The 23,699-nt window shown below is 36.7% G+C and overlaps 1 protein-coding gene across 6 annotated transcripts in view; it reads right to left on the minus strand.

Annotated features, from left to right (window-relative positions):
- SOX6 (SRY-box transcription factor 6) overlaps positions 1 to 23,699 on the minus strand; it is a 257,801-nt gene that overhangs the window by 198,653 nt on the left and 35,449 nt on the right. For all 6 annotated transcript variants that reach the window (XM_058806757.1, XM_058806755.1, XM_058806756.1 and 3 more), the window contains exon 3: positions 12,663 to 12,873. In XM_058806757.1, coding sequence (XP_058662740.1) covers positions 12,663 to 12,873 — 211 coding nt within the window. The remainder of the gene's footprint in view (positions 1 to 12,662; positions 12,874 to 23,699) is intronic.

A 23,699-nucleotide genomic window follows, 5' to 3' on the forward strand; every position in this document is an offset into this window, starting at 1 on the left:
ACTACTCTTTGGCTCTAGTCTCACGCAGTGGGAGCTATGCTGGAGACAGAGCCACTGATTAAATATATCACTTTTTCAAGACAAGCAGGTTGTCTGAATCAAAGTTGGACAGAATAGACTCAACATTATTAAAAGAGGATATAAAACTGGAGTTGAGTGATGTTAGGCCAGTGTGTACAGCCTCAGGGATTCACAGACTGACAAGGGGAATAAGGAACAGCAGAACACATAAAGCAGGGTCAGAAATTAGCTGTGACACCTTGGCCATTTTCCCATCACTTCAGGGCCACTGTGTTTCAAATCCTGTAGTCTCTTTTTTGGCCTTTTTTTTAAATGATTTTCTGTGCGGAAAGAAGGAAGGGGGGCGTAAAAATCGTTAACTAGCGAAAGTTGTAAATTGCAGTCTTACAATTAGATATAAAACATTAGCCACATTTTGCCACCTAATATACAGTGTTTTCTAATTAGATTGTGGCTTTTTTCCTTTTATTCTCATCAGCCAAATTATTGTCATCAAATAATTTGTTGATACAGCACTGGCTACCCTTGCTCTAAGGAACAACCGAAAGCTGGGGAAAATGACTGAATAGAGATGCTTATTACATTGCCTTGTTAGTTCATTAACAAATTGGTTTGATTTTTGAGGTCATATGTCTGGCCACTGTCTGTTGTGTTACCTGATACACAGACACAAAAGGGCAACAGACGTGATTCTTTGTCTACTTATTATATCACAGAAACACCAGATACACTGAAACCTAGGGGAACCAATGCTCCAACTAAATTTTTAATTACAAGTATAACTGCAGATGTAACAAAACCTATTAACAAAGATGCAGCAACCCCATTTAAACAGCTAAAATAAACCAACAGTCCACAGAGGGAACAGAGGCTGAGGCAAAGAAGCTTATTTTACTTAGTGATGCATGTGCATGCCAGACCTATAAAATTATTTCTGGGCTATTCAAGGTTCTGTGAAAAAATATTTAAATTATGATACAAAATATTGACAGATTTTTTTTTTCCAGAACTACTCCTGCAGTAATTCTATTGAAATTAATAGAGTCACCTCAGGAATAAACTTGGTTCAATATTTATTTTTCACTATGGCAAGTTCTTCTGACATTTTAACAAACCTCTGCCCGATGTGTTAGTTTTTGTTTCACTGTAAATATTTAAAAGTAATCTGCTTGTTACATATTTAAGATACGATAAGGACTGCTAAGACCTACGCTGAGAAGAAGAGCTGTTTTAAATATTGAATATGCAGGTAAATTTTCAGATAGAGTAGAAAGAGCCAGCTCCTGTCCTCATGCATATCCTGTAACACACACAGCATAGCTACAAATGCAAACAGAATTCATTCTTAAGGTGGTGTTAGACTAAGACATTCAGTACAGAGTCCTTAATGTTTTTTTGGTGTCACTGCAGGCTCTCTAAGCTGTAATGCTCAGGCTTCTTCCAGATGGGTGAAAGAGCCTGCTTGCTTCAACATTTTCAAACAAATAAAAGACAGAAGAGTATTCAAGATGGGGTTTTTTAGGTTCAGTGAAGATCATGATTTACCATAGAGGGTGATGTCACATCAAGTTCTTTAAGAAATGTGAGCAGGCAGCAGTGCATTTTAGCTTCATGTCAAAATATGGCAAATGGTTATGTAAAGCATTAAGTAAAGCAGTTAACAAAAAGGAAGATGAAAATAAACAGCCATTCATACATAGGGCACTGTGCCCAGGAACTCTGGGCACCTATGTAAGTAAAACTAAAAATATATTATGATTAATAAAAGAAAACAGCTATTAGATACATTCCAAAATTCTAGGCTGTAGAACAAGACATTTTGGCACAGCTTTACTGATTGGCAGCCCATGCTAAAGACAGACCCAAGACTGCAACAGAGTGAGCGCTGCTAGTCAGGACAGAGCAATGCTAACAGGAGCTCTCTGCAGATGTTTACACAGCTCTTGCCCTCAAGACTATATTTAACAAGGACTAGTGCACTTTTTTTTTCAGGAATATCACAATCTGAACTTTACAAAAACATCACCACTTCTTTATGTTACTAGAGCAGGACAGAAGAGGGTGGATTTTGACACTTTAACAACTCCAGCATTTTGGAAATCAATGTGCCAATGAGCAAATAAGGAAGAAACCTGGCTACAAATAGGAATTAGGAGGATTCCTCACAGTCCAAAATGCACTTGTGAAGCACAGAAATATGTAGTTAAGAGCACTGAATTGTGTTTTTTATTCTTGGTTTTCGCTTTGTGTTCATCAGCTACGCACAAGGAAGTGAGAGGACAGGCACAGGGCTAAAACTCAAATTATGCTCATGAACAGGGCTCAGCCAGGGCTTGAGCAAGAAGTTCAGGAAGTATTAAACTATCAGAATTAAGTTCCTCTTGTCTTTAAAGGTAACAGCTCAGTCTTACAGTACAGAACTAGTGGCCTTAAAATAGACCACGTTTTGGACCACTCTTAGGGTGCTGTGTCCAGCTCTGGGCTCCCCAGTACCAGAAAGATGTGGGACTGGAGAGAGCGCAGGAATGGGCCACAGGGCAACCAAGTAACTGGAGCATCTCTCACAGGAAGAGGGACTGGGAGCACCATGAGGGATTAGGCTGAAAAGGAGAAGCTTCCTAGGGGTGATATATAAATATCTGATGGCAGGAGTAAAGCCAGATCCAGGCTCTTCCCAGTGGTGGCCTGTTACAGGCCCAGAGGCAAAGAGAGCAAAAAGAAAAAAGGAAATTCCCTTGAACCAAAAGAAAATCCTTGCTTATCATAAGGGTGACCAAACACTGAACAAGCCGTGGAGTTTACAGACTTGGAGATACTCAAAAGTTGACAGGACATGGCTCTGAACAACCTGTTGTAGGCAATCCTGCCCTGTGCCTTCCCACCTCAGCCATCCCATGGTTCCCTGATTCTGTGGAAATGATGCCTCGGGGTTTAGCTTTTATATTTCTCAGATTCTGTACTGTTTTAATGTGTAGTTCTGAGCTTCATATTAGGGAATAGTAAGCTCTCTTCACAGAGTAGGTAGACAAAACAATTCCATCTCTAGCTGGGGACCAAGGACAAATGATCCAAATTTCAGGCCCAAGAGCATAAAGAACAGTGGACTGAAGAGAGAAACAGAAGGATGGGACTTCATCACCTAAAGCTATAATTGGACAATTAACTCCAATATTCTAATGGACCAAAACTTATAAAAGTGAGACCCCATGACCGGTTGTCCATTTTGTGACCATTTTGGTTCATATTGGGTGTAACCCTGGCTGGGCTCTTGTGCTGCTCAAGGTGGATCCATTGAGGCCTTCTAATAAATCCCTACTTTATTCTTTAATTCCATCTAGGTCTCTGTTCTTGGTCAGCCTTCAAGACATCAGAACCAACAGCAAACTGAGCGCAGGGCAGCACAGACAGACTGCCACTAAAATAATCACAGTAAGGCTCTTGCTCAGGTTGGCTGATACACTCAAAAAGAAAGCTGTGTTTCATGATGGCATCCTAAATTTTATGATGCTGAACTGAGCAGTTCTTTGCAAAAAAGGATATATTCAAAAGTCAATTTCCTCCCTTACACTGTAAAACACTCTAGAAAGATTTCCAAATTGTTTAAGCTCTAATTCTTCTCCTTGCAAATTTCATGGAAAATAAAATTGAAAAAAATTAGATAAAAATTAAACTAAAATTAAGTATATTTTTAATATATTTTAATAAAATATTAAATAAATATTAAATAATAATATTTTAATATTTTATTAAATATATTTTATCTAATTTTAAATAGGAAAAAAATAGCTACTTTTTTTTTCCCTCTCCAATTCTCACTCATATTTAATAATACACCAAAGCAACACTGGCATTGAATGGATTTAGGCTCCCTGTTAGGAATATTTGTTCAGGGTTAATTAGCATGGCTGAAGACTAATCTTAACAATTGTTTGTTGCTTCCACTGGAGGCAGGTTTCCCTCACAAACAAAGTGGCATCTTGGAGTTTCAGACTGAAGCACAGAGGTGAGAGTAGTTACTCTCTCCACAGGATGAACAGGAAAGCCTGAGCATGCAGCTGCCTCATGCAGCCAGGTATGAAGTGCCTCTGTCTCTCCTGTGGCAACCAAATAAAGTTGTCAAAATTATTTTTAAATAATGATAAGGTATCTAAACCAAATACTGTATGGAAAAATAAGGAATATATCAGCATTTAAAATGTATATGCTGCAGAGCATTTTTACTGTCATTTCTTTAAGAAAAGCAGATCTAATTAGCTGTATCTCCAAAGTGTTTACCTAGCATTTTTATTATGTATTATAACATTTTGCTTAGAGTTGACATTTTTATTCTGACAAGCACTGTCTGGAGAGCTCTCAATAAATAATACATTTACAATTTTCAGTAAATAAGCACTGGACACAAATCATTATCCTTACTTACAGCTGCCCCTCTCTAATAGTGCTTTTACAAGTAAGGTGACTATTCAGTCTAATGCAATACTCTCAGTGCTGGGAAGATATTTTCATTCATTACCCCAGTCACAAGCACTTAAATCACTTTTAGGCCCTGTTGCAAAACAGCAGGAATGGCAAAGCAAGTAAGAACAACTTAAACTAAAGTCCATCACCAAAGAAATCTGAGGCCATTCATCCTCCAGAACTTGGAAAATACAATGGCATACAAGATCAGCCATGTTCAAGCCCAATTTTTTCCCTTGAATCCTTATATTTATTTACATTAGCAAATTTTAGGAAGGAAAGTATCACAGTCTAGTCCCCACTATTAACCTGATGACTACAAAATGTATTTCAATTGCCATTTTAATGCATGATCATAACGTTGTTTGTGTCACAGAACATCAGAAACCAATGAAGTTTGAATTTATTTTTCTGCTGCCAAGATCATGCAACTGAAACAACTCTCCATATTTTTACAGCTATTTACTCACTTATACTCTCTACCACAGAGCTCATTGTCAGTTGTACCTATTCATACTGATCTTGCCTTTTTTACTGCCCCTAGGAAAAGACTGGCTTTTAAGATATGCTTTTTTATAATGCTTCCACAATACTAATAACATACAAATAGTGCAAATATAGCAGATATCTGACCATGTCTAAAAAGGAGACAGAAGTGTAGAGGAACATAGTGCAGAAAATTATATAAGAAGGAAGCATTGGGACAATTTATCATGCAATAAAAAATAAATTAAATTGTATCTAATACTGGAGAATGTCAGAATTGAGGGGTTAGACTGGGATTAAAGAAAAAGTAAAAATAAGATGATTCCTGAAGGTAAGACATTGGAAAATACATGTCTGCGGAGGAACTGACTGGAATGGTCAGCAGATGATGGTAAAGAGAAGATTTCAGCCTTTTTCAGTATAATCTGTCCTGTTCAGGGATAATGAGAACAGGGTCAAGGCACAATTCTTCCAATGGAAAGGATTTCACCCATCTCACGTATTCTAGGTTGAATAAAAATGTTTCTTCAATGTAATATAAGAATCTCAAAACAGTGAAAGCAAGTACTTCCTTAAAAATAAAGAATTTTCATGGCTAGAATGGATGTACCAATCTTCAGAACTGAGTCCTGAATTTCAGACTCTTCCCCTATCAGGATCAACTCTGTTTACCAGCATAAGCAACAATTTTGTAGAGATGCACAGGTTCAAAGCCTCAAAAAGAGAACAACCTGCACTGGAAAACTGAACCTCCAGAAAAGCAGAAGCTCCATAAAATTCCATGGATCCTACAGCAAGGTACATGTCTGACAGTAACCAAAGTGTGTTTTTTTTCAGGACAGGTTCTCAAAAGGCTGCCATCAGAGTCACCAGTTCCTTGCTGATGATCCTGAATAAGAACTAAGAGGGGACATGAAAACATCCTAGCAAAGCAGATGGCCCAAGTAATCTATCCACCTATTCATTCTCCATGATACCCATGTAAAAGTCTTTGCTGTTCCCCATTTGTGTCCCATGGAAGAATTTGAAAACCAAGGAAAGTGAAGTCTTCAAATGTAGCATAAGACATACTGGAAAGTGCTGAAAAATTCCTATATCCACACAGAACCTGTGAGCAGTGATTAGATTCTCAAATGCTACAACAGTAGGTAAGGCTGTAGTTCAGGCAGCCAGGTAAATACAAATATGAGGTGGAAAGATGGCAAGATGTGCCAGTTTCTTAAATAAAAATTGTGAGATGGCATTTAATCATGAAATACTATACTGAAAAATTTAAAGGATATAAGAAAGAGAATAATCAAAAATGCCTACATTTCAGTCAGAATGAAAAATAAAAATATGAGACAAAATATTAATGGCCAGACACAGTATTACAGACTGAGTTACACAGTCTGTCTTTACAAAAAAAAATTTAAATGTATGTTGCATTCTAAATTTCATTAAATGAAAGTACATTAATGGAATGAATTTCTGAAAGAAAAACCAAATAGAGAAGGAAAATGGGTTCATCTTCTCTTAGTTATCAGGAAAATAACACTAGAAAACCCTTCCTTTCTGGTAATGTTCCAAAAAAGGCCAAAAATTACTTTAACACATGAAGACATAGGAATTCACTTTAGACTTCAACAAAAGAAGCATTAGAAATTTTACGATCCATAAGATGTCAATAAATAGAAGAATTTTTTTTAAACAGTATCATGTATTGCAATGAAAAAGTGAACAAGTGATTTTACCAAGATAATTGGAATTAAAAAAAAAATAAAGAGAGAGAGACATAAGAAGATGTATTTAATTATATGGTAAGGAGGTAAATAATGGAAGAAAACAGCAATTTAGGAAAATGTGCTTCCTATCTCTCTTTTAACTTGGTCTGAGTCATCTATTTATTTTGTGGACATTTGGGCTATTTCCTCATTTTGTTTTTATTTTGGAAGCATGTCTGGAGTTTAGAAGAAAAATTCCCTTTCTTACATGCCACTATACACGCCTTCCAACAAAAAGCAATTAAGAGATAAGTATTAAATTAACCATACGCATAACTGATTCTCAATTTTCTTACTAAAAGTGATTTTTAGGAAGAAAAGGGAACCATGATGAGGATGGCACAGAGCAGATACTGGCAGGATTTTTCAAAGGTGATGAAAGGATTTGAAGAAGGTGAGCTTTTCATATCCAAAAAGAAATGCTTGTGACCATTTGCAAATTTCATTATTTGATGAAATTTTTTTGATTAATTTGGATAATCCTAATACCAAACCCAGTAACATTTTTGAAGTCTTGAACAAAATATCTTTGTCCATTAAAAAAAAAAATTTAAAAAAGGAAGAAGAAATAGCAGATGTCTATAAACACCAAGTGTGTTGGGAGAGCCAAGGATCATGCCTTCATCAGTGGAAAGTGTGGGTATCCAGCACACCACAAGACAGATAACTTGAATTAAATCTGTGCAAAAATTCTTTAAAAACATTTTAAAATATTCACAGACCACAAATGGTCAGCAGTTCACCTCTAGGACTGATCCACCACAGAAAACTCCTGACATGTAAGGTCCTCAAAGGTTGTGCTTAAAACTATACTAGAAAACAAGTGCTCATGTCTGAACTCTCTCTGTTCTCAGGTGTGGCAGGCTTAAAACAAAGCCACAAAAATAAAATGGAAACTCTCCATTCATTTAATACAATGTAATGTAGGCAGATTGATAAAAAAGAACCGAAACAATCAGAACTAATAAATAAACAAATAAAACAATGGCAACCCAAATTGTTTGCCAATGTCCACTTATAAAACATGGTATGTGAAAGTTTAAGTTTCTTTACTTCCCAATGAATAAGCAGGAAATTTATGGATTTGTGTGCGCAATACTGCAATATACTTATATTATATTCCAATATAATTATTAGAATGATAGAAAGCTTTATAGGAGAATTGTTAATCTATTTTAAGTCAGTATAACATAAAGTGTTCAGTTATTATTAACTCATGAAGCTGGAGAAAAAAAATAACAAAAAATCAGAAAAACCACCTCTACAGAGTAAGATTTTTCCTACTGCATACAGAATTAATAATACATGTGAACCCTTAATTTTTAATTTAAATATCCACCCATATATCCCCCCATAGAGAGAAAGTACAAACAGGTGCACATGACAGAGAATAGATGGAAATTTATGAATATACTACTCTTCATATAGATGTTCATTATTCCACCATGCATACCTAGAAATCTTTGATCTCTGAATGTTCAACTATGGTCTTCAAGGAGGAAACAAGAATGGGAGGCACTTCATAAAAAGCTCGTGCTAGAATTGTGAACTGAGCTTGGTTGAAAAATGATACTGTATACATTGCTCTGAATCAAGGTCAAAAGTGAATTAGGAATCCAGGCCCTGAGTAATGAGGGCTTAGCACTTAGCAGAAATGACATGCCCAGTTTCCAGCTCAGAAGTGCCAGCTGACCTGCCAACCTAGCATTCCAGATCTGAAAGGGAGAAATCTGCTCTCCTCGCTACAGACAAGATGTGTACTACTAATTATTGCTCCGAGAGGCTTATGATGAGCTACAGTAGGATAGTTGTCTGGGAGCCAATTCTCAGCATAGAATTTGGGCAGCCCAGGCTGTAAATCTGCCTCACAAAAGTAACATAAGCAATATTCGAAAAGTGTTTTACTTGAAGGGGATAGAAAAGGAGAGAAGCAGTTAGACCATACTGTCTAACAGAAATTCTTCATTTTGAGCTGTGAAGAGCCTTAATACTTGATTGTACTGTAGGATACTTCCAAAGAAAAGGCCAGTAAAACAATCCTTCAACTCATAGAATAACTAAGATGAATATACCCAAGTTATCCAAGAGGCCCTAGAGTCTAATGTTGTTGATTAAATTAGACACCTGTTCATTTCTGACCTCTTCTATCTTATGAGAACACATGTCAGCAAAGTCTTTACATACTCAAATTAACTCCAAATATTTGCAGCATTCTTTTCTTTTTCAATTTTCTCATCAGTTTTCTCATTTGCAAATCATTACAAATTAAGACACAGGACCGCCTTACTGTACAAAAACTGCAAATACTGGACCACAAAGTCAAAAAATATGGTTTTTATCCTGTAATGTTGGTAATCTGTGTTCAGACTACAAATAAAGCTAAAAACATACCTAAAGTATATTGCTGTGTGAGACAGCCATGTTCCCACACCATGCACAAGACATGACACTGGCTGAAGCACTATTATTAAAGAGAGATTAAAACAGCTGTACATTATGCTGAAGCACTCACTCTTCCCTTTACCAACAGACGGTCCTGGATTACAAGCAGCACTTGACCATTTAAATCACTACAACAACCAGATTTAACCAGCTGGGCCATATTCTCTTAGGCAATGCCTGTTGACCTCCTCAGTCACAGCTGCTCAGATGAAATTCTCATTAGACAACTTATTTTCAGGAGCCAAAGGACTCTGATTAAATATATCTATTCAGACACGATAAAGTCTCCCAGTATATATTTCTTTTCCAGTGTTATGAGGTACAACAAAGACAACAAGGAGTATATACAAGCATAGCAGACACCTAATATCTGAGTGCGTGGCACAAAGTATTTAAGTGTTTGACCCCAAAAACCTGTATTTCTCAAATTCAGATGATATAGATGGACCAGAAAGTTACTCTATAACAATATTAAAAGAGACTTTTTGCTGTGTTGGCATGGGGGTTAGATCTGTGACTGGAATTCTTGAGTTCTTTACTCCACACTTAACTCTACAATTAACCTGACATATGACTGTGTGTTAGCCCAAATCCCACAGCTACATCAGTGGTCAAGGTCATCCCTATAAATGAGGCTAACATGAACTATTACACTCTTTTAAAGGAGATATGCTGGACTAAAACCCCCGCACCACAATATACAGTAAAAACACATCTTTTCTCCATTTCATTCATTAAGCCCATTATGTTATTCTCTCTATTTTTAAAAAAAAACAGCAGGTATTTTTCCATTTGGGTAAGCAATTTTGTGCCACGGCAGGACTTAGTACACAAAGAGCTCCTCAATTGCGTTGGTTGCATACTATTTTAAGAAAAGAACTGCATAGAAACATATTTCAAAGGATAGATGTTAAAGAGCATCATGTATGGTAAGTGTGTGATCAGGCTATTATTAGGTTGTTCTAAAGACACTGTAAGATGGCAAAACAATTTCATAATCTCAGACCTCATTTCTCCAACTGACTGCACAAAGCTAAAACAAAGTTCAATCTTAAAATAGTAATTATTTTTAACATTTCATTTTATTTTAATCAAACAAGTACGGAGAGTACTTCTTTTAAATTCAGAGAAACTTCTGAATACTGAATTGGGTATTCAAATCTGTTCTAAAAATTTTGATATTCCTGGCCTACACAGAAGTTTAGAAACACTGAACTTCCTAAGTGTAACATCCTGAAGAATTTCCAATCTTTCTATTAATTATTTTTCTGCATTAGTTTAAATGGTACCAGTCAGATGTTCATTAATTATTTTCTGTAAAGCATAAGTAACTTTTTTCCCTGCAGAAACTGGTGGATGAATGGAAAATAACTTAATGAAGAACTATAAAGTTACCACAGAATGGCCTGGCTTGGAGGAGATCTTAAAGATACCTAATTCCAGCCCCAGTGATGAGGCAGAGACACTTTGCATCAGACCAGGCTGCTCAGAGCTCCATCCAACCTGACCTTAAACACTTCCAGGGAGGGGTGTCCACAGCTTCTCTGGGCAACCTGTGCCAGAGTCTCACCACCCTCACAGCAAAGAATTGTCTCCTAATGTCTAATCTAAACCTAATCTAAACACAAAGATACGGTCAAATACCTTTGAACTTGCAGGCAGACTTTAGAATAGCTTTCCATTATAATGTGGTCCATAAAAGGCAAGATTATTTTATGGATGAAAAACGACCTTTATTTCAGCTGATGAGAACACATCGTGTGGAAGGCTCTGACTCAGACAGAGGGATCTCTCTGCTCTGCACTCTTAGAACAACCAGTGTATACCAGTACAGGGGAAGCGCAGAAAATTCTCGAGAACCCATACAAAAAAAAGCTATGAAACGCTCAAATCCCTACAGACAGATACTATGTTTAAACTTTTTGATGCACATTTTTATTAGCACACCATCCAGTACACTCCTGGAAAAGCCTTAGCTGTGGTGTCAATATAATCAACAGCAACTCGAGCACTCCCGCAGCAAAGTACGAGCCAAGACCTTTGATTAGCATGGGGTGTCGAACGACTGCTACCGACTGCAGAAAACAACTTTGCCAAAGTAATCTTTAAAATAGTTTTCCTAGCCTAGCCACCAAATCTAAGAAAGCAATTTTTAAAAGAGTGATCTTTACAGCTGAAAACAGACAGATGGTAGTAAAGAATCTGGGACACTCTCTCTTTAGAGATGTTTCACCAGCTTCAGAAAGGACACCTATAGAACACACTGGCATTTAACAATTATGCCAAGAAATTTGGAAGCCTACTTCCATCACTACATGATTTTATCCCATATTTAAATATATTATTGTATCAGTTTCAATTTTAATTGAAATATGCATTGCTACATGAGGCCAAGGCAACTTAAAGTGCAATGTTTGAAGTGCACTGTGACCATATAATGAAATTGAGGAGGTAAAATAATTCTGAGCTCATTCCTATTTCAAAGAAAAAAAGAAGAAAAGAATCTACTGTCTTTTGGCTCTACTACATTATAAATATTCTTCCTGGGTTATTTTTAATGCCACAAAACTGAACTGGGAAAATATCTAAGAGAATCCACACAGATGCCTCCGCACCTGTTTTTCTATTTCAGAGCCTCCTGCTCTCACAACTTCACTGATTCAAACTCATGTATGAGCTCACAGATTAAAAGGTATTGTTGCAGAACCAAGTAAGCCTTCATTCTACTTACCAATGGCAGAAATTGTCACGATGGCCCCTGTGTGCACACATACACTGATAAACTCACTCTCCAATCCTGTTTGTTTCCTACCATGGCCCAAAATCTTTGCAAAGTCAATGAAAGTATCTGAATAAGGACTGTCTACATAAACTGCCTTAGCACTCAAACATTTGTCCTCATTTTTATCTCTGTTTTAATACTTGTAACAATATCTGAAGAGACTGGAGAAAAAAAAAAGATATTTCTTCCCCTGTAATTCTAGCTATATAGGTCAGAACTATGTACTTTTACACTTAAAATGTTTCCCATCCTCCTAGTTACAGATGCTGGATTATTAAAGTGATGAAAGATGAGAATTTTTAAGGCAAAACAATCCAGCTCATGTTTTATTCATTCTTATTGTTAAAAATAAACATTTGTCTTTTAAAAGAAAGAGAACAAATACAACTGAAGAATATCCCTCACAAGTCCACAGCCAGTTAAGAATTCATCATAACCTTTCAAGTAAGAGTTGAGTTTTCACCAAATCCAACATTCTTGCTTTGACTCACAACCAAGACAGCTTTAAAAGTTTTTAAAAACTGGCATATTTGTCTAAAATCCCTAACGGATCTCAAACTACCATTGCCATGGAGACCTGTGAATAACTTTATCCTAGCCTTTGCCAATTGTGCAGTTTTACGGCCCTCGATACCCAACACATCCTTTATGCCATAAAAACTAACGGACTGGGGGGTGGGGAAACTGCATCAATCTTATCCAGCACATACCTTCTTGCTCAGTCCTGGTCATTTCTTCTAGTTTCTTCTGCTTCAGTGTGTCCACCACATCTGCTAGGCTTCCCTTGCGGCGCTCGGGCGTCCCGAAGTTAACACTGGTCATTAGCTCGCTGCGGTCGCGACCTCCTTCGTCGGGCTTGTTTGGTGAGGTAGAGGTATTTCGGAAGGAATATAGGGAACATAACTTATTACTCTCTGACTCCTGCAAAGAAACAAAGCAAAGTCAAAACATGAGCTCTTCTCTCGTTGCAGAAGGATCTCAGGCAGGCAAAAGCTGATAGCATTATTTGCAATAACAACAAACCCACATCTATCCTTCAGTTTATAAACTGAGTGTTATTATTTTAATTTTTTTGTTTCAGTGCTTTACATAGGCACTTTTGTCCCCAAGTCCAGTGCTCTCCATGTTTCTAACATTCATACTTCATGCCTGAGGTCATCTTCATCAAGGATGCCCCTCGTCAGTAAAAAGGCATTTCAACACTTTTTAACAATGGATGTGTTAGGCTTTTACAGTTTTCTTTAGTTCCTTAAGTAAGGACAATATACATAGCTGTAAGGAAGAAAGTACAAGCAAGGACAAATTATTCCTGGATAAATCCTCAGCTAATGGAAAACAGCATAACTTTAAAGCTAGAGAAAGTGTTAGGCCAACAATGATGAAGGAGGAAAGAATCTACTTCACAATTAAGTAAGGTTAATGGCATGTATCCATGCACATTCACTGCCCTTTAAATTAAACTTAAAATTTTCTTAAAGAGTGAATGTTACAATGCTTCTAATAAACAAAGGAGATCTTATTTTCAGGCCAACATAGGCAAGAATGAGCAAGGAAATGAAGTTATGGCAACACAAGGTATGCCAATACACAGGTACCAAGACCACATGTATCAGGTGTTATACAGTCAAAAACATAGAAGTAAAAAGCATCCATCTCCCTTATCAATAGATAATGCTTATTTGAGCAAAAAATATTTTAAAAAAAGGTATCAAAAAGCAATGAGTAATGACAGCTCTCCTCAATTTTGTGATATCACCCAACAGTGAAGCCCTTCCTGAACTTCTCTGGCTCAGACTTGTCATTCTCCCAGTCATGCTTGCAACATTCACTGCATCTCTGTTTTCACAATTTCAGCTAAAAAGAGAAGTTGTTCTTGGATTTGTCCTCAAAAACTCAGCCACAAGAATTTCTCACACACTTTCCTTTCCAAAATTACTCTTCTATTTTAATTTTTAATAATTACAGGCTAGGAGTGTTAAATATTTTGGGCAAAAAGCTATTGATTTTTTAATGTTTCTTTATGGTATGCCTAGAAATGTCAGTGTGTATATTAGATTCCATGAAACATACTTTGTTTAAGATTTAAGAGCAATTACAGTGGCAATAGATTTAAATATTAAGATGCTAATTAATAGTCTTGTCAAGAAACATTCTCACAACGCACAGTGTTCCCCATAACAATAATACTCCTGCTACATTATGAGCTGAAAATACCAATCTTCAGAGCACTGAAGAAAGGCTAGAAAGCATTAACTATCAGCTACACCACAAGACACAAATCTTTGCCTCAGTCTGGAGCAGATTAAGTAGCTGTGCAATGTAACAGGAGGAACAAGACCAGCGAGGAGCAAGCTGGGTGACTCGGGGCTGGGGACTGTGCAGGAGGAGGTGGTGACACATCATCCTCAAGCACAGCGGTCTGTGACCAGCACAGCACTGCCACCAGCACTGGAGAAGGAGGCAGCATTTGCTAGGGATGCTGCAAATGTATTTATTCTCTAAGACAGGAAATCAGAAGACACTATATCTCATCCCACTGGTAGCAGCCCCTCATCAACACAGTAGGAGTGACAGAGGTTTCACAGGCACAGAGAGAGAGGTGACATGGAACAAAAATTTTATCTTTGTATTTTTAGCAAATAAACATTAACTAATTTTTCACTCCATCAATTTGTATTCACTGAAGAATCAATCACAGAGAACAGTATCTTAGACCAGGTACAGAGATTAACTTATTTAGCTGCCTCCAAAATGGAAGGCGTTTCATATATTTAACTCTTTCTAAGAAAAACTGCTTTGAATTTTTCTTACAATGGAGATGGAAAGAGCATCTTTAATATTTTTCAGATGTAAAGCCTGACTTTCTATAATCCCTTTCCTCAATGAAGAATTAATACTACATACTTCAACACTTTCACCTAGGACGACAGCATAAGAACAACTTAGTAATTTTAGAGGTGTTTTTTCTCAAGAGACCAACATCCTCTTACAGTACATGAAGCACATCCATCAGGCTCAATGCAGGGGTTTCATGCTCTCAGCAAGGAATACTAAATCTATTGTTTGGGCCAGAAACAAGAAGATAAGGCAAATCTGTGGAGTAAGTAGGAATAATGGAATGTTCTTCCTCCTGATAACCTCTCCTGTTCCCCGTCTGGATGCATACATGGTCCAGCATAACGTTCCTTTGCTGTAAGGAAAGACTCTCCTAGTCCTGCCTCCATCAGGCAGCACATTCACCCTTCCTTTTCTTCTCCAAAAGACTGCAATATCCATAATGGAGATGTGACAAGTTTAAACTCCACACAAGTGAAGCAGATTTATGGAAGCGAGGCAGAATGACTGCCTTTGCAAGTATGAGGGCTTGTCCAATTAATGAACTATTCTATTTTGCCAGTTTTGTGGATAATTAAAATGTAGAATAAAAATAAAACAGAAAACACATTTGTAATATTTCTGGTTCTATTTAGGCCTGGGGCACTTAGAGCAGGTTTTATCGACCTCACATTAATGGCTAACCAGACAGACCCAAACACAAGGGGGCAAGGGAAATATTCCTGTTATTTTTTACTCTACAAAATTAATTCAACTGTACATGACGGGAAGTTGCTACTGCAGTATTCAGCTTCTTGAAAATGAATTAAATGTAGTAAATTTATCAAGGATTTTAATTTCCATGATGGACCTTACAACCTTTTGCAGACCACTTGTTGTGGCATGTCAGGCTTGTCCTAGCACCTCACCCACTGCAAGACCAAAAGTGCAAGTATCGCATACATCAGATGCAGACCTGGCTATCAAAAATTAATTTGCATTGACACTCATAAGCAGCAGACAGAGACCCTCCTAATACATCCAGGTATCCTCTGAAAAGTCTAGTGGATTGTGTGTGCTGTCTGAAACAAGAGGGATATCACCTCTGCAAATGGTTTCTTGGTCCTCTTGCTCTAATGCATAAAGCACTTTCCCTAGAAAGTCTGGAGCTCAGATGGAAAAGAACCACCATGCTTCCTAAATTAGAACAAGCCCACGAATTCATGGTTAGGAAAGGAGAACCTGGTCCTTTTGAACATGAATATGGAACAATTTAATAAAAAAACATCTCTTATCCTTAATGAGTTTTTTGAAGCCACCTTTTACAGAATGAGGAATTCCCTCTTTGTTTGATCTGAAGAGAGAAAAGAAAGGATGCTATTTAGGGTTTTTTTTTCATGTATTTTCCAAGATCATGAAAGAGGAAGTAAATGCAAGTAAAGTACCTAGCCAAGATAAACCCAAATGTTTTCACTTTGCAAAATCCAAATGAGAAATCCATCAGCACTGAAGAAAATTTTCTATACAAGTCAACTTTTCTCAGCATCACAGAAAAAAATAAGAAAATTAATAATTAATACGACTAATGTGAATATCCATTTAATGCATGTGGACACAATCTGGTGCCCAAATTGATCCAGTGGCTCCATAATACACTAGACAAGGGACATATCCCTGGGTTGTCAAGTTTAAAATTCATGTATTTGTGTAAAAATGGTACTTTAAGTCTAAACTTGAAATAATGTCTTCAACACATGACATTTCCCTTTGAAAGGTACACTTTTCATGGTGTGCTACTCTCACCGATTTCACTGATTTCCAGTTAAGGTGGGGAGAAATATGGAAAATACAATCAGATAAATAGCAAACATTTAGTCTAGGGATAAAATGTTTAACACAGGGCATTCTTCTTCAGGATCCCACTCTGGTTTTGTTGGATTTATAAAACTACCCTCCCACTTACACAACAATACTGGATAATTGTAAAACTGTTTATGCCTGTGGCAGAATGCATAAAGGGACTGCACAGGGATATCCGTCCACCACAATAGTGGCCTTTCCAGACTGGTCTCTAAAAATCGGCAAACCATAAAACTTGAAGACAGCTTATTAAACAAAAAAAAGAACAGATCTGAAAGCTTAAACACAAACAATGATTTTCTATCTTAATCTTTGTCTGTGTCAGGTAAAAATGCTTAAAGTTGCAAAGATGCTTAGTTGCAGAGATGACTAAGCCAGAAAATCTTACTGCCCTGAAGAGAAAAACTCAGTTTTGGACCACTATTTCAGCTGCTTACTATTCAGCAGGGGCAAAATTGAGTCTATTTTTGAAACGCTGGGGTTTCATATCAAGGTAAATAAATGGCATTTTTCCTGTCTACATTTTCTTGCCAGCTCATTAGCACAGCCCAAATTTCATTACTGATCATTCAACCCACTGTAGTTAGTGTTTTTACAAAATTCTCTGTTATTATAACAGCTTAAATACCCATATATAGGCACTATAAATTTAAGGATTAAGTTCAAAGGGTAAAAAATTGAGAAAAATAAATAGATGCACAAAATACAGAAAACCCAAAGTAGCAAGGTATGGACACTGAAATACTATGGAATGACTCATTCAGGGATAGACAGCCCCTGCATGAAATCATACTTTACTTTTTATAAAACCTCCCCCTTTATTGCATGTCAATTGGAAAACAACATGAAGAGCTCCAGCACAACATGGGAAAAGCTTTCCTAGGTCTGTCCTGGGACTTTTTCATGCTGGAGGGACAATATACTTTAACCAACCTCAAATTTTCTTGGAATGTTTGTGGTCAACATTTTCCTTAGTCTTACCAGCTTTCCAGGCTGCCTGGTGTAAACAAGTGACCTGCTGGCCACTTCTTTTAGAGTTGCTGTGAAAGGCTCAAGCTTTGGGAATGGCAGGAACAATTCTGAATAATTACAAACAACTTGGCAAAAATAAAAACAGGGACTCTGTGACTACACACATGGTATTTTCTTCACACACCACAGTAATTCCTTTAAAACTGTTACATTAAGATAATATGTAAAGATAGTTCAGCAGGCCTCTTACTCTGAGAAAATTAATCTATAGCAAGTGCATTCACTAAATTTCACAAGTTACATGGGTTATATTCTTCAAAAAGATAGCTGATGGTTTCTGTATAAAGAAAGGAAAAGCCTTATAGGCTCTTAGATGTTTCCACTGAAAAGGGATTGAGCAAATAATAATAATTTTCTTGTTAGTGTAAAAAATTTTTCTTTTGTATTTAGATTGAAAAAATTTAAGTAGCTCATTTTCCATCAGTGCTCCCACTGGTTTTAACAGGATAAATGAGAGTACTGCTGAAAATGACAAAAATAAAGGTATTGATGGCTGACCCAGTATTTTTTATATTATATTGGGAAGCCAATATCTATAGAAATACCTGCAAGCTGAATCATGAGCCAACTTGGTCACCTTCTCTGAAGTCTTTTCACTTCCAAAATGGAGCAATCAGACACAAAATTATAGTTCTGTTGGTGAGAGATTACAGGCTAAAAAGACAATTCACTATTCTTTCTCCTTCCACCAAACAGCCAAAGTACAAAATACAGGGGGCTGTATTTAGGGGCTGAGATGCAACATCTCAATTTCGGGACACCACAATCATGAATGGAAATCTGGCTTGGGAAAAGATCTCTGTTTGGTGTCCTCCTAAGGGTTAAGGACAGACCAACAGCCTGGTGAGCTGGACTCTCTTGTCAGGAGTCCTGAACGGGGGGAAGTGCGCAGGGCTGCGGATTTTAATGGCAGCATTTACGTTTTGCGTCGGGAGGGGGGATCCTCTGGAGCTCTCTGAAGGTGAGAAAAGAGGAAACCTTGTGAAATGAAACTGAGGGCTGCAAGAAATCAAGGTCACAGTGTTAGTTAGCAATTTGATAATAACTGTGATCAACTTTGATTGAAAGTTGACGACTGCAATCCCACTTAATAGCCAGAGAGAAAACTGTTTCTGCAAGAGTTCAACTGAAATCACAGGATGAATGGCCAAGAAGTAGAAAGCAAATATTACTAACATAAAATGTGTTAGCTGAATTGCTTATTTCCATGTGGATGAGGCTTTTCTGTTATAAAGGGATATTTATCTGTCTCTGCATTGAATGGGACACATGTAAACACCCCAGGAAAGTTGGATATCCAGAGTGGTTTTGATTCCAAGTACTAGAGGCATGCTGGCACTTGGAACTAGTCTGGAGTTAACATATAATGAAAGCAAATGTTTACAAAATCATTTCCAATCACTACATTAAATATGGTTTCCCATTTTGAGGAATTTAATTAAATAGAATTAAAATAAATTAAAAATCTAAGTGATCATTTCCAATTCTCATCTGATTAAGAAAAAAACACAAAAGTTTTATTAAGAAAGATTTATTTAAATCCAAGGCTTGAGAATGACTGCTATGAGCTATTGAGAGAACATAATTTGTTAAGTCTCAGCAAATTATGCTAGTGGGAGGGCAAATGGCAAGTAATGAAATAAAGCTTCAAGTCTTTTACTCAGCATTTACCCTGATAAAACTTATACTGATTTCACTGTTGAAGTATAGGCTGAACACAATCTCTAAAGGGTTTGCATTCCATCTTCTACACAAGTCTAAAAACCTCAAGAAGAATCAACACAACAGTAAGCTCTAAGCCAAGAAATATTATGTTAAATTTAGAATTTAAAAAAAAAATTAAAAAAAGAAAATAACTTCAGACCAAATGTTTCAAAACGAGATGTCATAATAATCAAGCACATATAATCTAAGTATGGTCTTATAAAGAGGCCACTGCAAAACCTGTCTGTTTGGAAGGCATGGGCAGGGATATTTTGTTGTGTGTAAAATATATTATATTTTATATTATATTGCTTAATTGCAGCAATCCCCTCCTATTCAGGTGTTGGAGAAAACCAGGTGAACCAACACTGGGTACAGAGATTTCAGAAGGTTACAATTTTTCAGCTTTGTGATTCAAACCATTATCTTTACAAATGAGTAGCGATTGGAAACATGTTGACAGGCACTTTGCTCCATTCCACAACAGAAAAACACCCCAAAATTTTTAAATACAATGACAGAGCACCTCTATATGGCAACCAACTCACCCACAAATGATACTCATAAACCCATGTGCTTTTGTAAGAGTTAGATGCTAAGGATTTCCTTAATTATCCAAATACCATCTGTCCTAACTCCCTGTGTTTACATTTGGAAATAAATCACAACAATATTGCGACTTTATGCCCTGCACTTTGGTTAAATGCTCTTATTAAGGAAAAAGTAATGGACAGCCATTTACAAAATGATTATTTAGACTTACATTTTCATCTAAACTGAAACTAAAGAAGCATTGTGATCAGTCCCAGCTGATCAGCATTGTTTACCTCTCGGGTAAATAAAGACACGTATTTTGTGATGCATGCTTATCAGAAGTTGCCAAATAAAACAAGGATTGTGTGGCTTGGATATTCCAGACCACTTTGTATATATCCAACTTCCCCCTATTAGGTCATATTAATTGTCCAGCTTATAAGTAGATCTGTTGTAAATATAAAAATAAAATTTGTCTTTATGTTCTTAGCAATATCGAATGCACATGAAAATCCTCCTCTGTATATAGTTCCATGACATGCAGTACATGCTTTATGTCCCCCTTTCAGCTTTTGCAGAGGAATGCATGCAGGAAACCAGCCTGCTGCACAGAGTACTTGTATTTCTTTAAGGTAAACACTGATGAAACATTTGGAAGATTGAAATAAAAACAAGAAATTTATGAGACATAAAGGTATCACATAAAATTGCCGTGAATTACAATAACATTGGCTGAATCCCAGAACAGATAATCCTTATAAACATGCAGGAATGTTGTAAACTGTATATGAATGTCAGTGATACAGTACATTAGGAGATTCATATTACACTTGGTGCTGTGTAAGTCTCAGTCCCTAGGTTTTTCATGGCCTCAAAGATTAAAACAAATATATGTAGTATCTTTCCTTCCTCCATGAAGATATTTTATGTACACAGTTTTATTATGCTGAACAAAGATACCAAAGTCTGTTTTTTCTTGAGCTGTCAAAGTACAAAAGAAATGCAAAAAGTCCTTGCACAGATGTAGTAAAGTGCTGGATTTTATCTTTTGGCAGGTGCTCAATATGCAGCCCACATAATCACATGTTAATGACTGGAGTGTGTTAATCAGCATGCATACCTGATTCCTTTTTGCCCAAGGAAAAAAAAAATTAACAATTTAGAATGTGTTAATGCTTCTACTTTTGAAAAAATTCATGTCAATATACAGAAGTGAATTAAAAAGTTTTCAGAAATTGCTTCATAAAAATAGGAAATGTTAAAATAGGAGAAAGGAATAAAATTACTACAGATTTAGATGAACATAAACCACAAGTCTTTTGCGAAGAACTCAGGTGATGATTAATTCTGTTTAAACACAATTCACCCTAGAATATAGGGAAAGGTTTAAAATAGACTGTGCATTTGGAAAAGAAAAATTGTGCAATGTCAAAATGAAAATAAAACAAATAAAACAAGCATGCCAACAAGAACAATTATTTGATTCTTCTTCAAATAAAGTTCAATTTTATATTTAACCACCTCCAATAAACACATTATCCCTTACACTTCTAGGCAAGTTTTTTATTGTTTTTAATATGAAATGTTAACATCTTTTTATGCTAAAGATAATAAAACAAAGTCCTTGATATTTCAAACATTTAGACATGTGCTTAACATTATAGCTGCTGGTAGTCCTAATAAAGTAAAGTTAAGCACATACCTGAATGCCTTCTGAATCAGAACAACATGCTTAAAAAATAATTAATTCTATCTTTTCTGCAATATATTTCTCATAGATGTTTATTTTATGGAAATATAAAAAACCATATCCTCAGCTTTTACACACCCTTTAATTTCAGCCAAAACTTCGTACCCATGCAATTATGTATCTAGGTATTTATCTCTTTAGTTAGATAAAAATTCTAATGCACTACCTGGCATGCAGAAATAATATCACAAGCAGAGTAGAATTGCTTTCGATGATCACAAAACTCAGATTTGTACATGTAAATAACAGCTGCATGAGCAATTTAGCAGAAACAGAATTGCCAGAGTTTAGGGCATTTATGTTTGATGCATTTTATATGTTCATATTCAGCCCATAAAGGAACCAAAAATAAAATTTCAAAACATGTAATTGTATCTATAACTTTCAAGAATTTGAAGCCATGAATTTATATAACAACAAATTCACAGTGTTTAGCATGTGTAAATGTTTTTCAATGATCTTCCCTAAACACCTGAGTTTATTTTCCTTAAAGGGAAGAACCTTCAACATGAGAAGTTAATAACATGGAGCAGGAGGTGGGGGGGAGCAGCAGGATTGTGCCTGTTTTATGTAGAGACAGAAGCACCAAAATATCAAGAGCTTTAGGATACCACCTATTTCTGCCTTTCTGATGGCAGTAGCTTTGTTAAAGCTACATAAAGTAAAATGAGATACTTGGTGATTTAAAATTATTTTTAAATGAACAAATACATGTGATATGAAAAGATCTTCAATTTCTCTGCTGCATACATAAATCTGCTCTCAGTACTGCTGAGATGTACATGCAGCCACAGTGGAAAGGTAGGAAGCCTTTCACTCCTTTGGCAAGAAGTCAACAAAAGATAGAGAGTCTTGACATAATTATGAAATATCTGTCAATGCTGCCATTTAAGATAAAATCCAATGAGATACAGTTAGTTTCTAAACCCAAGGGATCTCTGAATGATGTTACAAAATGTACAGGGAAACACAGCATATATTTGGAGACAATTCATTTAATTTGTGTGTGTGTGTCTGTGTTTGGTTTCCCTCGGTCCCAGGGAAATAACACCCATCGTTGAGAGTGGGTTTGCTGCAGGGGTTCCCTGTGAGAGTCCCTCCCATCCAAACAACAGCAGAGCAAAAGAGACGTGCCTGCCCTCATCCAGAGCAGGCACACACCGCCTCACTGACTCCCACTGCCAGCTGCCCTGGGGTCATGGGCAGGGGGGAAAAGGAAAGGGTGCAGTGACCACCTACAAGTGATGCCCACAGGGCCTGTGAGCTCCTCACAACCCTGCTTGTTACACCAGGACCGGGGCTGAGAAGAGAACTTACCTCTCTGTGGGTTATCTACTGTTGGGAGCAGATGAGAAGTTGTGCATTTTGGACAAAGGGTCCAAATTTCTTTAGATTAAAACTACTAAAATTTATTATTCGTGAGTCCCAGCTGTAGCCTTAATAGCATGGGAATACACCACCCCATTCCTCAAAGAAGGTACACTCACTTGTCCATCTAAATTTGTATTTTCTTGTTGGCCCTGCTTTCTCCTGATACTTCACAGCAAAAATAAAGAAAAAAATTTTTGTAATTTACCTCATGGGTCATGTGGGATTCTCTATGAAGATGGGGGCCATTCCTGGTTCCCCAGTGAGCAAACACATTAATATTTTCCATTTCTCTGCATGCTGGCCACTAACTGGGATACAACAACTCAATTACTAATAAATTTAGCAAAATTAAATATTTTTGGCCTTCCCCACTCAACCTCTCTGTTGCCTTATCAGAGACAGATTTTGGATGCAACCTAAAAATTTTACTATTTTCTTGCCTGCTTCTCACTGTCTCACTGGACAAGGCACAATACTTTCACCACTACCTTAGTACCACTTTGCCCTCTTCCCTACAGTTTACCACAACTAATAGATATGGCCTTAGCCTGAAATAGGTTTCATTTTCTAGTAGTGCTACAATCAGCAATAAATACCCTGAGATCCAGGTGTTTTTACACTAAGTTGCAGTTAGAAAGATAAGTATAATCTTTTCAGCTCAGTAATATGAATTTACAGAAAT

Source organism: Ammospiza caudacuta, chromosome 6, assembly GCF_027887145.1.
Source record: "Ammospiza caudacuta isolate bAmmCau1 chromosome 6, bAmmCau1.pri, whole genome shotgun sequence".
Classification (NCBI taxonomy): domain Eukaryota; kingdom Metazoa; phylum Chordata; class Aves; order Passeriformes; family Passerellidae; genus Ammospiza; species Ammospiza caudacuta.